Source organism: Daphnia carinata, chromosome 7 (assembly GCF_022539665.2).
Source record: "Daphnia carinata strain CSIRO-1 chromosome 7, CSIRO_AGI_Dcar_HiC_V3, whole genome shotgun sequence".
Lineage (NCBI taxonomy): Eukaryota > Metazoa > Arthropoda > Branchiopoda > Diplostraca > Daphniidae > Daphnia > Daphnia carinata.
Window position 1 is genome coordinate 3,972,429 of NC_081337.1, and position 14,750 is coordinate 3,987,178.

The following is a 14,750-nucleotide window of genomic DNA, read 5'->3' on the forward strand; positions in this document are numbered from 1 at the left end:
GGAAAATGTACACGACCACCCAGCTGGAGCGACACGCACCCCGAATCGTACGAAAGCATCGATGGCATCCGAACGATTACCATCGATCATAAGACCCACAAGAACTCCTCCCATGGAACAGCAGAAGCGACCGCCCCTTTTCCTTCCTGATTGGCGACGGCCGGTTTTGGAAACAAATAATCCACCGTCACTTTTTTTTTCCCTCTTTTCTATTCCCTTTTTATTTTATTTTATTTTATTTTTTGCCTACATCTCTCGCCGCTTTCTACACGTTTGAAAGCGACTTGTGCCGGCTGCGATAACAATAGGGTGATGTCATGTCGGTGACCGTCGATCGCGCTTCAGTGTCAGTCCAATCATCGGTTAAGCAGCAAGAAGACCAACTCAGGTCCAACAGTTTAGTAAAAAAAGAAAAAGAAAAACAACAAATTCATTTGGATATAGTTTTTGAACTGTTTGACCCTATCGACATTTTCAAACATTCCGACCCGGAGTAGTTGAACCCCACAACGGATTATTATTATATATTTTTTTTTAAACAACAAATAAAATCAACAACTGCAGTGTTTTACGTCTGAGTGTGTGCAGCAGTTTTCAGAGTGTGTAGCCGATGACATCGAATAGCCTTGCCATGACGAACCCACTCGGAATTCGTCCTCTACTTGGCGGCTATCCTTTCCAAGGTAGGCTGGATCGCGCTGACCCCTATTTCTATTTTATACTGGATCCGCTTTCACTGTTCACATCAATTTGAGTAAAGTAGTACAAATCATACTTTAATTGGTCTATTAAAACATTGGAAATATGTATATCCGCATGAAAGTTTTAATGTATAGAAATTCCTATGATTTCACTTTCACATTTTAAAACATGCGGAGCTATTGGAAACGAAGAAAACATTCCGCAATTTAATGATATTAAATAAGCCTATAATTTAATTTTTACTCATGAAAAGGCCAGGGACGTGTTAACCAACTGGGCGGTGTCTTTATCAACGGCCGGCCGTTGCCCAACCACATCCGCTTGAAGATCGTCGAACTGGCGGCGGCCGGAGTCCGTCCGTGCGTCATCTCGCGACAATTGCGCGTCTCCCACGGCTGCGTCTCCAAGATCCTCAACCGCTACCAAGAGACGGGCAGCATCCGCGCCGGAGTCTTGGGTGGAACGAGACCCAAAAGCAGTTCGTCAGGATCTTCTGGAAGCACCACACCGGCCGGCGGAAGCAATGAAGTTGAACGCAAAATGGACGACTACCGACGGGACAATCCCAACATCTTTTCATGGGAAATTCGCGATCGTCTCATCAAAGTATAGTATTTCAAAAAAAATTTCCCCATCAACGTGAGTTAAGTTTAAAGTATTTCATTTGCGATCAAGGATGGAATATGCGATAAAACATCCGCACCGTCCGTCTCGTCCATCAGCCGACTGTTGCGCGGGCCTCGCGGCGAAGGCCACGGCAGCGATGATTGCGGCAGTAGCCTAGATGGAATCAGCGTCGATCCTCACCGTCCACAACACGATCACACCATCAACGGTATATTAGCAGGTATGCAAATTACTTACAATTGTATTCTTTTTTTTTATTGAAAATAGTCTAGTCATTAAAACTCTGCGAGAATAGCAAACTAAGTCTTGCTTCTCATTCAATAAAATCGGGTGTGACAAGGTCAGCCAATCGTTAGAAAAAAAAAAAGCAAATCAAATTAGGCTCTGCAACATTAAAGTGCATCGCTTTATACATTTTACGTATTTACTATACATCAAAGGCTCTTTAAGATTAATACCTGACAAGCACAAATGAATCAAACGCTGTTATGGCACCACATTCGGCCAGCGTGCCCTTCAACGACTTAATCGGATTTACCAATTGAATATACTCATATTCATTTATCTCGTACGAAAGGCGCCCTGTGAGAACGCAAAAGAAAAAAAAAACGGTCGAACAAAGGTGTTACATCAAAACTGGCTTTCGACCTTTTCATTCCTTGAAATTTTTACCTTTTGCGCCTAGCCTTTTTATATATCGAAAAAAGAGTGACACCTTGACATCAAAGGTCAGCGTCGGAAGATGTTTGTCATCTTCCGACTCCGATCATTTTTTTTTTTTTTTTTTTTTTTTTTTTTGCTGTCTTGCTTTTCAGTACACGATGTCATCCGAGCACGAAAAGAAACATTTTTTTTTTTTTGATAGCGGGTGAATGCCTCTAAAAAAAAAATGTGTTGTGTATCCACGTACCACCTTTTTTTTTCGTTCGTGTTTAAACAGCAAAAAAAAAATAGAGGTGGGAAGATGCATAATACAAGTTTTACATGAGAAGCGGTAGCCATCGTTCGTGTATTACTCGGGCGAAATGAGTGTTAGATACGACGGCGACGTGTTCGTCGGCCTGTTACGCTCGTTTTTGAATCGTAATCACCAGAGGGGGGAAAAGGAGTGTACACGCACGCAAGGTAAAACATCGGCATTTCAAATATAAAAAAAAACACACTCGTGTAACAGCGAGAAAGAGAGAAACATTTAGCGAAACTGAAATAAGGGAAAATGATGGCAGTTGATTTATTCTTTATACGTTCCCCGAAGATTCCGAAGTTTTTATCGTTTTTCTTTTTTTCGTTCTTTTGCCATGACTTTTGAATAATCAAAAGGATTAGCGGAATTAATCCGTTGGTATAGACCCGCAAAAAGAGAACGTTAACGGCTACTAGTATTGAAAACACGATTTGGAACTGATCGTTAGAAATTGAAAATACTGAAGCAACAGAACTTTTCGCTCTTAAAAAAATATAAATATATATTTCGAGATCTAATTTGCAATGCAGATCGCGACCGTCTAACACCTATAGCGCACGACCCGCCTTGGGTGGTAAGGTTTCGTTGGGATAGTGCTGCATTTCTCTACAGGTATATGCATAGAAAGCTCAGACGGTTTTGCGCCAGACAATCCGGAGAACCCGTTTGAGATAGAAATATATATCGATTGATAACATTTCTTTCTATTACATCCAAACTTATGTGTGAGATTCTGAATTTTCAAAAAAAAACAAAAACATATCGATACGACTGAGCGTACCACGCAAAAGCTGGGGGGTTAGGATCCCTATGGAGGGCGCGGGATGTGCGCTAAGATCGGGTGGCTCGCCGCACTCGGGGGGTTCCTCCTTGTCGGCGGGAATCCGGCGTTCATTAATCACGCGCCTCGTCCGACCACACACGGCTTTTTTTCTTTTCGTCTTCCCCTTCTTCACGCCAAAGGTGTGTATACATATATACGTGAGTATGTGTGTGTGTACGCACGTAGAGATGTATATACCCCCCGTGGAAAAGAACAGCGGAGCGCCATCTGTGCTGAGGAGGGACTATTTTCTTGTAAAAAAAAAAAAAGGGGGAATGAGAAGAAAAATTTGAATAAATGGGACACACAGCAATAAGAAAGAGAGAAGGGAAAAAAAAAAGATAGAAAGAATCAGTGATTTGGAAATATGACGTATTTACCGCTCGTATCAAAAGAGGGGCTGCGCTCCAAGAGTGATGAGGTTCTTTTCAATGACGTGTGGAAATGAAGTGACATCGTCGGGCGCCGCGTCAAGACACGCCGACAAAGACCTACCAGAAAGAAAACGTTGTTTATTAGTTTTCTTTCGCACAGCATACTGTACGTATTTATGAAGAAATATTCTTTTTCCTTCGCTCTTTTTTTCTTTACAATCACTTCCCTGTTTCTCTTTCTCTGCGTAATGGAATGTATAAGCAACATCGGGTACACAAGACGCCATTTGATTCAATCATCCACATGTTTATTAAACGACTTTTATCTTAATCCCAAAAGGAATTTTTTTTTTGTTCCGGGTTCTCTATTTTTGGGATTTTTTGTTTAGGAATGTTACGGTTGATTGTATCTACGTCACGGATGTTTATTTACGTAAAAAAAAAAGAAAAGAATCGAAATTCCTTAGTTAGAATTGCGTTATTATTGGATCTTTCCCATTGTTCCTCATTTGTATTTCGGGGCTGTATTATTCTCTAGGCCGGTCGAGCGAAGATGAAGATTCATCGGATATCGAATCGGAGCCTGGCATTGCGCTTAAGCGGAAACAGCGCCGATCGCGGACCACCTTTAGTGCCGACCAGCTGGAAGAGCTGGAACGAGCATTCGAGCGATCGCAATATCCGGATGTCTACACAAGAGAAGAACTGGCTCAGAAGACTCGTTTAACGGAAGCCAGAGTTCAGGTATCTTATAAAAATATTTCGAAAATCTTCTCCTCTTCCCGGACATTTCCTTTTCCTTTTAAAAGATAGCCCCATTTAAAAAAGAAAGAAGAACCTAGAAATGATTAACAAAATGTTCTTTTTTTTTTTTTTTTTGGGGGGGGGGGGGGGGGGGGGAGGCAGTGCAACTTAACGGCGGCATATGTGGTAAGCATGTCGTACGTCATGTTGACAGCAAACAGAAGGTGAACACTGTGCTCGCAAAACGAAATGGCTCGGGAGAATGAGTAAAAAGAGTTCCTAAAATAAACAAATGTGTTCCCGTGTAATTGCAAGAAAAAGAGACTCAATTCTGTTCCTCTTTGACTAAAGGCAAGTCTTTTGAAATTCTCAGGTGTGGTTCAGCAACAGGCGGGCTAGGTGGCGTAAACATATGGGAACGTCGCAACATCAACATCCCAATTCAGGAGGAGGAGTCGGACAGTCATCGGGATCGAGTATAGGCTCCCTAAGTCTGCCTTACCAGAGCCAACCGGCTGCTGCTTCCAGCCAATATAATGCAGCTACATCCGAATCGGGTGGAACCATGTCAGGTAAACACTTCAACAATATCTTATCAAACAACTGAGAAAATGAAATCTAATCCTTTCGCGGAATGTTAGATCGCTGTTGGCCGGATCGCACGAGTGGCAGTAACTTCCTGTTTCCGCAATCGACCAATGCCGGAGGTGTGGCCAGTTCGGCTTTCAATCCAGCTGAATCTTTCGGACAATTATTCGCTACCGCAGTTACGCCAAGCGGCGGACTGAGCAATTACACTCCGACTTCTGCTTCCGTATCGTCGGTTGGTGTTGAGTATCCATCGCATCCGCATCACCATTTGCCATCTACACTCAGCGAAACGGGCTGGAATGCGGTGAAATCGGGTGGAGCCGGAAGCGGCTCGAATGCCATCGGAAACGAAATGCCATGCTGGCCTTCGGCCTCTTCTTCGTTTAACGGATTCGACAACTACAATGGCATTGCTACCGGCGAAATGTTTATGGGCCATCACCACCATCATCAGGGCTACGGTGATGTTGGCAAAGCTGCGTCGGCCTCCTTCTCGTACGGCCACCATCATCACAATCCGGCCGTTGTGGGTTCCGCTGCCGCAGCCGCCGTGGCATATCGAAACTATAATTTAGCGAAAGGAACCAGCGGTGCGGCAGCCTCATTCGGATTTTACTAAAAATAAAAATTTAAGTTTGATATTTCGAAAATGAAAGAGCGGGATTTTGAACAAATCTCAGGAATGACGCTCATAACCATTCAAACGTAACTACTTGATCTACATATTTACGAATGCCTTAAATATGATATCACCTTATCAAACAACTTACTAGTTCATCGGGTTTTTTTAATGTTCCAGTGCTAAAACATAACAATGCCTTTTACGTTTTTTAATCTTATCTCATTCTTTCTTTTTTTTTTACATTTTCAGCGAAATACAGTACTTTTTATGGCAAGTCTTATTTGCCAAAATAATTCGACTTTTTATAATAATGGCATAGATAATGTAAATAATGAAATTATTTCGTAACCACTTTCTTCTAATAAGCATAAACCTATTTTATTCATCAAGTACTTGCAAGCCGCTTATTGATTAACGGGCATCTGAATATCATAATTTCGTACGGGCAATAACAAATTGTAAAACAGGGAGATTTTTGATTAGAAAGTGCGCTAAACAATTGATCGCAAATATGACGAGGTGAGTGACTTAGAGTTCGTCACGAATGGAAGCAGCATTGTTACTAGAGGCACTAGGCGATTGAGAAGCTAATAATTCTTCTAGCCATTCGACAACGTCCTCCACTTTCCTACGGTCGTTGACGAACGGAATGCCAAACGGATTTTGCGGCGACCAACCCGTTTTGCCAGGGTAATATCGCACTGTCGGGTAGGATTGAATGCCGGCATTTCGACACACGTGCGGGAAGCTTTCGCAATTGACTTTGGCGAATTTCAAACGGCGGCCGTCGTCCAGTTGCTTTGCTGCTAATTCGAATTCGACGGCAAACACTTGGCAAGGTCCGCACCAAGGAGCGTAATAGTCTACAACCCAAGGCGTATTGGACCGGAGTACGATGTCGGCGAAGTTGAAGTCACCAAGGGCGTACACAGACGATGGTAGTGAACTCACCAACCAACTACGTAAAGCATACGCGTCTCTCTGGAAGCCGTTATATGTACTAGAAAAACCAAACATGATAAAAATAGTGAAAATAGGGAAGGTAATAAGCCAAGCGATAATGATTTACATAATATCACCAGTACCCCCCATAGGGTACAGTCGAATGGTCGGATAGGAACGAACACCGTGTTGTGTACAGAGCAGCTCTTGCGTGACGCAGTCCACTGAACCGACGTTTATATTATTTAAAGGTCCAACCATTCTGGCAAGCGAACGCCATTGGGGAGCCAATTGGATGCAAGGGCCGCACCATGAGGCAAAGAAGTCAACCAACCACACCTCGTTTGTGCCTCGGTTTAACACCAACGACTCGAAGTTGTCAATCGTTAATTCGATGACTACATGTTTTTTTTTGTCAACAGGATATTAATACGGCTTGATTAGATAGTTAAAATAAAACTGTGATGATACCTGGTGGACGTAGGACATCTTCAACAAAGGTGGCGATGTCGCGACTGACAAATTGGCCAGTGTAGGCATGCGGAGTTGAATAGTTATAGAAGATAACTGTTGGATAGGAACGAATGTTGTATGTGGCACAAAGATCACGGTGTGTGGCGCAATCAAGCGAGCCAAATTTAACTATGCCACCAACCATACTGCTGGCCTAGGAAATAACACTTGAATAAGTATAGGAAATTATAACTTTTCAACATCAATAAGCTCACCCTTCTAAATTCCGGAATAAGGCGCATGCATGGTGGACACCAAGGTGCATAAAAGTCAACTACCCACGGATGGCCATCATTAAGACAATCGGGAAATGTATTAGGATTCAGCGTTTCAAGGTTGGGTGCCCAAATGCTGTTCCGTGCAAAATTGACGACCTCGGATACGCTCACACCACCGACGTGCATCTCCACGGCTCCGCCACGTTTGAATGTGGCAAAGGTGGGATACTTGTTGATAAAATATTTGTTCCTAATGAAATTAGAATAGCGGTCATCATTAAAATTTCATGTCCTATGATAACGAGTGCATACTTGCAAACTTCTGCTGATTTATTACAATTGATACGGCCCAGTTTAATATGGGGCAAAAGGGCTGGCAGTCTCCTATATTGTAGATCTACGAAGCTTTGGTATTCTTGGTTTTCAGTGAAATAAATGAGCCAGTCTTGGCCGAGATCCTCAACCAACTTTCCGTGGATACTCTATACAAAAGAAAATCTATTGGAAAATTATTCCTTTGACTTGTGTGAGTGACACGGAGATCACCTCTAAGCTTTCTTCGTCGACAAGTTCAGCCTCAGGAAGTTGTCTGAGAATCTGAGTCGCAATTTCCAAGTAATTGAGACTATGGATTTCAATACCGTTCCGAAGAGTATCATTCCCTGATGGTAGATAAATGGTTGCTGATTGAAATCCAATTTTGGAACACGATATGTCTTTGGACGAACAGTCGACGTATGCTACTGCCACTAAGCCATCCTGGAAATAAAGGTGTTAGGCTACATTTAAAAAATTATTTACTATAATACAGACGAAGATATAGGATAGTTTGCTCCTGCTTTGCCATGATGGGCAATTGGTATCAGTGGAATCTTTGCAGAAGATAAATAGCAATGGAGAACTTCTTATGACCTCTTCTTCCATAGTATTTTTAAAGATTTTGTAGCTAGATATTTCAGTTGCTTGAGTTGGTAATTTGTGCAGAACAAAGTTTTGCATATCTTCAGCAGTCCTCTCTCCATAATATTTATCTTTCTGCAATAAATCTTATGAGAATTACTGGTATTGCATAATAAATTAAACATCTTACATTAGGATATAAAACAAGTGATGGGTAAGATGAGATTCCTTCTTTACGGCAGAGAACCCATTCCTCTTCACAATTAACAGCAGCTATTTTTATCACAGCACTCAACTCCAGAGCAAGCTGTTTCCAGTTAGGGGACATTACATGACAATGTGAACACATAGGTGAATAAAACTTGATAAACCAGAATTCCATTGAGTTTTTAACATTTTGTTCTAAAACAGAGACAATATCGTGAGTGATGAAACAAAATTACTTTAAAGATATTCTTACCAAAATCTGATGCAGACAATGTAATTATTTCAGGATCTTCATCATAAATACCAAAGTGGTTCTTATAAAAGTTCCAGTTTTGATAATCTTTGCTACTTTTAAAGCCATCCTTGACTCCCTCTTCCCCATGCAGATCATACTGCTTGCGAGTTTCTTGATCCTTGAGAATCTCGTAAGCTTGCTTGAGATCCAAAAAATTCTGCTGGGCAAGTGGGTCATCTGGGTTTTTATCAGGATGTGTGGTTATGGCTAGTTTTTTGAAAGCTTTTCGTATTTCACGACTATCTGCTGTTTTTTCTACGCCAAGCAGTTCGTAGAAATCTTTTTCTGCAGTAACTTGTTTGACAGTTGCAACTGCCAGCGCAAACGCGAGAAAAAATCGACTGGCAATCTAATGAAATTGCAAATGACAGATTAATTTAGGATAAAAGTTTCAACAATATGTTACAAAATACCATCCTAGTCTTTCTTGCTCCGCAGATTGCTTAATACACTTTGACCCGTGATCTCAAAAGGCCATATCCAAAGTGGTTGAAATTTAAAGGCTGAAATTCAACATGTGTTGTTTTACCCAGCCTCCTTTTAAATACTTCTTTTTTTAAAACTATGTTTAATTCAAGTCCAAAAAATATTCGCTAGGTGGCAGCGAAATCGTAAATTAGTATTTTTTTTCATTAAGTCAACTATTTTGGATATACACCGAGTATTTCTGCTATATAGCGCTAGCGCTATAGCATACTGGCGCGCTAGCATTGCGTAAAATATTCGGTCTATTTAAAAAACAAGTGACTTAATGAAAAATATAGCCATTTTTTCGGAATCAGCATTTAATTTTGAATATATCCTATGATATTCAACGAATTCCCATGAGTGTCATTTTTTGCAGAAAAAATTTTTAAGCCCGACTAAATAAATAAGCCCGACTTTTCTTATTTTTTCGTTTTTTACGTTTAATTAAAAAACCATAAGGCCCGTTGGAAAACAAATTTTATTTTCGTGATAAGCATTCAATTCCAAATTAAAATCATGTATTTTAAGCGAAATTAAAAATTTAGCCAAAAATTGAAAAAGTGCAAAGGCTATAGCCTTACCACTTTTGTCAAAATCGGCCAAAAATGACATCTCTTGGAATTCGATGAAAATCACACAGTATAATACCTAGTTAACGCTGATTCAGAAAATGCCACTCGATTTCTTGTCAAGTTAGCCATTTTTGAATTACACTGAATATTCGTGCAGAAAATAAGAAAAGTCGGGCTTATTTCGTCCTGCTTAAAAATATTTTCTGCAAAAACCGTGGTGAAAATGTCTTAAAAACAGAATAGAACAAAATAAAATAAGGTTTAATTACATGGATATTAAATCAACTTATTAATTTTTAAAGTTTTATTTTTATATGGCAAGCATATGTAATGTTCTCTTTAAATAATTAACTAGGAAGCTGACCGGTAGCTGGCGGGAGCAGTATCACAGAAAAATATCGTCCTTATTTTCCGTTTTACTGTTATCGCCATCTACCGGTCAAATTTATAGTTAATTCTCTAAATACACAATCGGATACTTCTGCGCGCTAGCGCTGTAGCGTACTGGCGCGCTAGCAATGCGTCAAATATTTGGTTTATTTCAAAAATGATTAACTTAATGAAAAAATAGCAATTTTTCCGGAATCAGTATTCAATTCTGAGTACATTCTGTGATACTCAACCAATTCCAATGAGTGTTAGTTTTTGCAGAAAAAAATTTTAAGCCCGACTAAGTAAGCCGACTTTTTTATTTTTTACACGAATATTCGGTGTACTTCAAAAATGGCTAACTTGAAAAGAAAACGAATGGCTTTTTCGGAATCAGCGTTAAATTTTCATTATACTGTATGATTTTCATGGAATTCTAAGAGATGTCATTTTTGGCCGATTTTGGCAAAAGTGGTAAGGCTATATAGCCTTTGCACTTTTTCAATTTTTGGCTAAATTTTAAATTTAGCTTAAAATACATGATTTCGATTTAGAATTGAATGCTTATCCCGGAAATCAAGTTTATTTTCCAACGGGCCTAATGGTTTTTTGATTAAACGTAAAAAACGAAAAAATAAGAAAAGTCGGGCTTATTTATTTAGTCGGGCTTAAAAAAATTTTCTGCAAAATTGACACTCATCGGAATTGGTTGAATATAACAAGACATACTCAAAGTTGAATGCTGATTCCGGGAAAATTGCTATTTTTTTCATTATGTTAATCGTTTTTTAAATACCCTGAATATTTTACGCAATGCTAGCGCGCCAGTACGCTACAGCGCTAGCGCGATGCAGCTGAAATATTCGGTGTCTGTTTCATCATTGCTAAATTGAAGATTTTTTTTAAGTACAAAACTAATGAAATAGACGGGCTTATTTTGTCGGGCTTAGTCTCAGGCCCACAATATGGAGAATTATAATTATTGCCGTTACTCTTTCATTGGGCTAATATTAAAATGCGTTATGTCAGCTAAATGAAATAGGGAATATTGAACACGGACTACATCCCAGTCCGCTAATGATAATTTGCACGGTCAGTGAGCATCGCACAGTGAATGCAAAGAACGTGTTTCAAAATAAGGACTGACAAAATGGCATCCTGCCCATAATGACTTTAGATCACAAGACTAGTTTATTTTATTCCAGTACAGTCATCAATCAACTTGAGGAGAAGTATTCAATTATTCAATCATTATGATTAATATACACGATCACAGTTACATGGCAAAAAAATAATATCTACGCCCAGTTTAAAAGGCAGTCGATGGACAAATGGCAATAATTTTTTTTTGTTTTAGCCGCCTATTCGACTTAGAAAAGGTGTGATGTGATAATCCAGTGCAAGCAATTAACAACAAACAAGGCCGTTATACGGGCATGGCCTACAATAGATTCACACAGCCTGATGACATGAGAAATCTTTACGAAAACCAACGCTTAAAATGTTAAAACACTTGAACGGGAAAAAAAATATCGATGAAAGAAATACTCGCGTGAGCTATACATAAATCCAAAAATGCAAAAAAAAAAAGGAAAAAGGCGAAAGAAATACACTTTCGAAGTTAACTGTACACTTTACAAGTAACTTACAACTAAGTAAAGAAAAAGAGAATCAATTTCTTTTACAGTTATCAGAGGACATTATGGCAGTGTCCATCGCTAAGGGTCCGTTTCGCTTTCATCTGAGGTTGATACCCGATCGTCGTTGACGTCTCCATCGATACATAGGTACGTGTCCACAAACAAATGCAAGTCGAGTTTAATGTTGCGCTGGCGACAGGTTTTCTTGAGTAGATTGAAATCACCAGAACAGCGATATTTAATATCTTTGAAAAGGGAAAGAGAGCGCAACTTTGGAAGATGCGACAAAATTTTCAGGCCCATATCAACAGTGAATTTTCTTGGCATTTTATACTTGAAGCTGACTAGCTCAGGCCACTGTCAATGAAAGCAATTAATAAAGTAACTTGAAACGTAGGATTAAATTGTTATGTACCTGAAGGAAAAGTTCAAAAAATTGTTCGTCAGTCTGCCCTAAATGATGTAAGCATAGAATGTCAACATGTTTCAGTGTAGACTTTGTGAGGAAGAGTTCTTCGAGTTCAGAGTTCATGCAGAAATCCAGCTGCACTTCTTCCAGCTTGGGCAAAAACATTTCAGCATTCAAATTCATTTTAGTTTCTGCACTAAAGTAGCTTTTGAGTGGTGGATGAAACTCGGTAGAAAGCTTCAGCACTTTGAGGTTAGTGCACGATAAAAGAAAATCAAACTTTGGAATGAAAACGCCGTCCAGGATCACTTCAAGTGTAGACAGGAACGATGCAGTGGCTTCCGTGATTGTACAGCATAATGGACCGTCGCTTTCCGTGCAAGTTAAAACGCGCAGCTGAAGAACACAACAGCGGTTCCTCATTAATGAAATCATGTAAATAATTATGTAAAATTACCTGAGCTAATTTTTTGAAGTCATGGGCTATTTCTGATACTTCAGTAGTTTCAGTTCCGTTAGTGTCACAAACGCTTGCCTCCAAGAGATGGAGTTTCTGTAGACGGGGACATAGATCGCAAATGCTCTTAAACGTCAAGTAATCCTTATCGCCCTCAGCGAAAAGATTCGTCAAAGCCAACTTCCCTACAATAGTTTGAAAAGAACCATTATTTTTGTCCAGCAATGCAATAACAAGTAGGGCAGTCACCGTCATATTTGGCCAAAACAATGGAATCGGAAGTCAAGCATGAAGACACTTTTCCGTTTTGAATGGTTGAGGTAGCTGTTTGTTGACATGGCCGTTCTTGGATATCCCACAATGCGCGAATGCTAGCACTGTAATCTTTGAACTCAAAGTCGGACGTTTCAAGTTTTTGCAGACGTGGTAGATGGCGCAGTACGAATGCGATAACCGATGGATCGTCGCTTTTAAAATAATTAATACGTATTTCTTCCAATGTTTGGCAAAACGAATGCAGGAGATGGGGTGGCACAAAACATTGGTGATAAGCCTTTTGTGGATTTGCTGCCGGAGTATCAAGGTAATCGGTTGATGGAACATCTGGAGCAACGTTTTTCAATACATCCAAATCACCAGCATAAAAGATGACCAGAAATTCGTCTGTGGTGAGAGGCAAATTGTCGAAACCAAGTCTAAGAAATCTTAATTGCGGGCAGGACTTTCCCAATATGTAGATTATGGTTTTACACTGGATGGGCACCTTATCCAAATGTAAGGTTGTTAGAAAACTAAATTGGCTAACACAAACACCAAGTGTTTCTGGCCAATCATGTGCCTGAAATATAACGTTTTCCAACACTGCCATGTTAATAAATGAAGCATTTAACAATCGATTGTTTTAAACCGCTTACCATGCCATTTGCACAGCGAAGATGAAGTTTCCGAAGACCCGGGCAACGATTCACAAGGACTGGGAAAATCCGGTTATCAAAACATTCACTTCCATCTTCATCTCTACACGTGATTTCAACGAGATCCATATTGTTGTCCAGTACTACATCGAGAAGGCGGAAAAGGCCTACCACATCCCTCGCTTCCTTTCCCTGGGTTTGAAAATGTTTGAGTAGTCGATACCGAATGTCTTGGCTTTCAATTGCATCGCGTTGATTTAATTTTTGGGCAAGCTCACTGCGTGCAAACTGATGCGCTTGTTCGATATCAGCTGCTCTTAACAACGCGTCGACGATACAAAGGTAGATGTTTAACATATCGCTTTTCTTTTCGTCATCTATTCCGGGCGCAGATGCTTCTTCCGACGATGAAGGTGTTATGGAGATAGGTGGACTCTTCGACGACGGTGACTTAGGTCTCATGGCCCAGCCGCCTTCACAGACACCTTCTAAATCTTGATTAAAGGAAGATTTGTGGTCACGGCTGTCACTTATAAATCTCGTTGCGATGACTGGCCTTGCCCTCAAACTGCGGAGATAAAAAAAAATGATTAAGTTTTCGGTTTGTCAAGCTTGAAACTTGAAAAACAAAGATTAGAAGTTGAAATGATTCACAGTAAAAAAAAATATGCCGATTTCCAAGTTTAGTCGATGAGTGTACTCAATGCCCCAAACGTTCAACAAATAACTTGTGCTGCGTAATGCAGAGATGATAACCAAAACAATACCTTCTTGCTTACGGCTGTGTTTTGAACTCGACAGCAACATGGTTTGCATCAGAAGATGAGATTTGCTATGACATACATTTGGCTAGAAGAAGTTTAATTGAATTACGACCAAATGTCACAATTGCACTTCACCCTGACCAAGGCACAAATGTTGCACTTCACCGTAGCCGAAGCACAAAATATTACACTTTAAGTTTGTTGCACCAAGCCGCTCTCGGGCCCACTTCACGTGCCAAACGCTTCAAACACAATATTAAAGGGTACACGCAAATTCTTCTTCCCATATCCTACGGCTATATGTAGCCGCATTTGTAAGTATTTCAAGGTAAATTTGCAGGAGTATACCTTGGATAATGTATAGCTAGTGCAGTTTTGGGCTTTGAAGGTTTCTATTTTGGTTGCCCGTAGTGTAGCCACGTGCCGATTTTCCTCCTAAAAAAAGGGGTTGTTTCCCCCGTTGACCTTGCCTTCTAGTGTTAGACCGTAAAATTAAACTTTATGGTACAAGGTCTTTTATTGATAACGGATTGTGAGACGCGCGGGTAATGGACGGCAATGAAAGTTCAATGAATTAACTAGAGGGTACAATAAAATAATTTATAATTCGCTAGAATATCGCTTGGCAACGCTTT

At 40.1% G+C, this 14,750-nt stretch overlaps 4 protein-coding genes across 5 annotated transcripts in view; 1 reads left to right on the plus strand and 3 right to left on the minus strand.

Annotated features, from left to right (window-relative positions):
* The window catches only part of LOC130695621 (uncharacterized), a 75,091-nt gene that overhangs the window by 57,815 nt on the left and 2,526 nt on the right, over nt 1-14,750 (minus strand). Inside the window, exons 1-6 of one of the 2 annotated variants that reach the window (XM_057518783.2) lie at nt 14,119-14,693; nt 13,352-13,919; nt 12,687-13,275; nt 12,438-12,622; nt 11,987-12,376; nt 11,631-11,928 (exon numbers count right to left, since the gene is read on the minus strand). In XM_057518783.2, the coding sequence (XP_057374766.1) occupies nt 11,650-11,928; nt 11,987-12,376; nt 12,438-12,622; nt 12,687-13,275; nt 13,352-13,813 (1,905 nt within the window). In that variant the 5' untranslated portion in view covers nt 13,814-13,919; nt 14,119-14,693 and the 3' untranslated portion in view covers nt 11,631-11,649. Of the gene's footprint in view, nt 1-11,630; nt 11,929-11,986; nt 12,377-12,437; nt 12,623-12,686; nt 13,276-13,351; nt 13,920-14,118; nt 14,694-14,750 lie in introns of those variants that run through there. The other variant, XM_057518782.2, reaches the window with a different exon arrangement.
* LOC130695636 (corepressor interacting with RBPJ 1-like) overlaps nt 1-14,750 on the minus strand; it is a 101,065-nt gene that overhangs the window by 33,922 nt on the left and 52,393 nt on the right. The window lies entirely within an intron of this gene.
* LOC130695624 (protein gooseberry-like) lies at nt 364-5,650 on the plus strand. Its single transcript, XM_057518787.1, has 6 exons — nt 364-683; nt 956-1,308; nt 1,378-1,549; nt 4,029-4,234; nt 4,608-4,806; nt 4,876-5,650. The coding sequence occupies exons 1-6, from the start codon at nt 611-613 to the stop codon at nt 5,442-5,444; spliced, it is 1,572 nt and encodes a 523-aa protein (XP_057374770.1). The 5' UTR covers nt 364-610; the 3' UTR covers nt 5,445-5,650.
* LOC130695619 (dnaJ homolog subfamily C member 10-like) lies at nt 5,806-9,061 on the minus strand. The gene is made up of 10 exons (XM_057518780.2): nt 8,936-9,061; nt 8,481-8,871; nt 8,211-8,422; nt 7,934-8,155; nt 7,667-7,879; nt 7,433-7,602; nt 7,118-7,370; nt 6,861-7,056; nt 6,517-6,787; nt 5,806-6,447 (listed from the first exon to the last, which is right to left on the minus strand). The coding sequence occupies exons 1-10, from the start codon at nt 8,936-8,938 to the stop codon at nt 5,976-5,978; spliced, it is 2,403 nt and encodes an 800-aa protein (XP_057374763.1). The 5' UTR covers nt 8,939-9,061; the 3' UTR covers nt 5,806-5,975.

Bases quoted from the DNA above. Each gene is read 5' to 3' on its own strand.
- LOC130695624 (XM_057518787.1), top strand. From the start codon at position 611: ATGACATCGAATAGCCTTGCCATGACGAACCCACTCGGAATTCGTCCT. The intron at 1,309-1,377 runs GTATAGTATTTC...TTTGCGATCAAG, and splicing joins TTCGCGATCGTCTCATCAAA to GATGGAATATGCGATAAAAC. The intron at 4,807-4,875 runs GTAAACACTTCA...GCGGAATGTTAG, and splicing joins ATCGGGTGGAACCATGTCAG to ATCGCTGTTGGCCGGATCGC.
- LOC130695619 (XM_057518780.2), bottom strand. The intron at 7,371-7,432 runs GTATGCACTCGT...TAATTTCATTAG, and splicing joins AAATCAGCAGAAGTTTGCAA to GAACAAATATTTTATCAACA. The intron at 6,448-6,516 runs GTAAATCATTAT...TGGTTTTTCTAG, and splicing joins GGGGGTACTGGTGATATTAT to TACATATAACGGCTTCCAGA.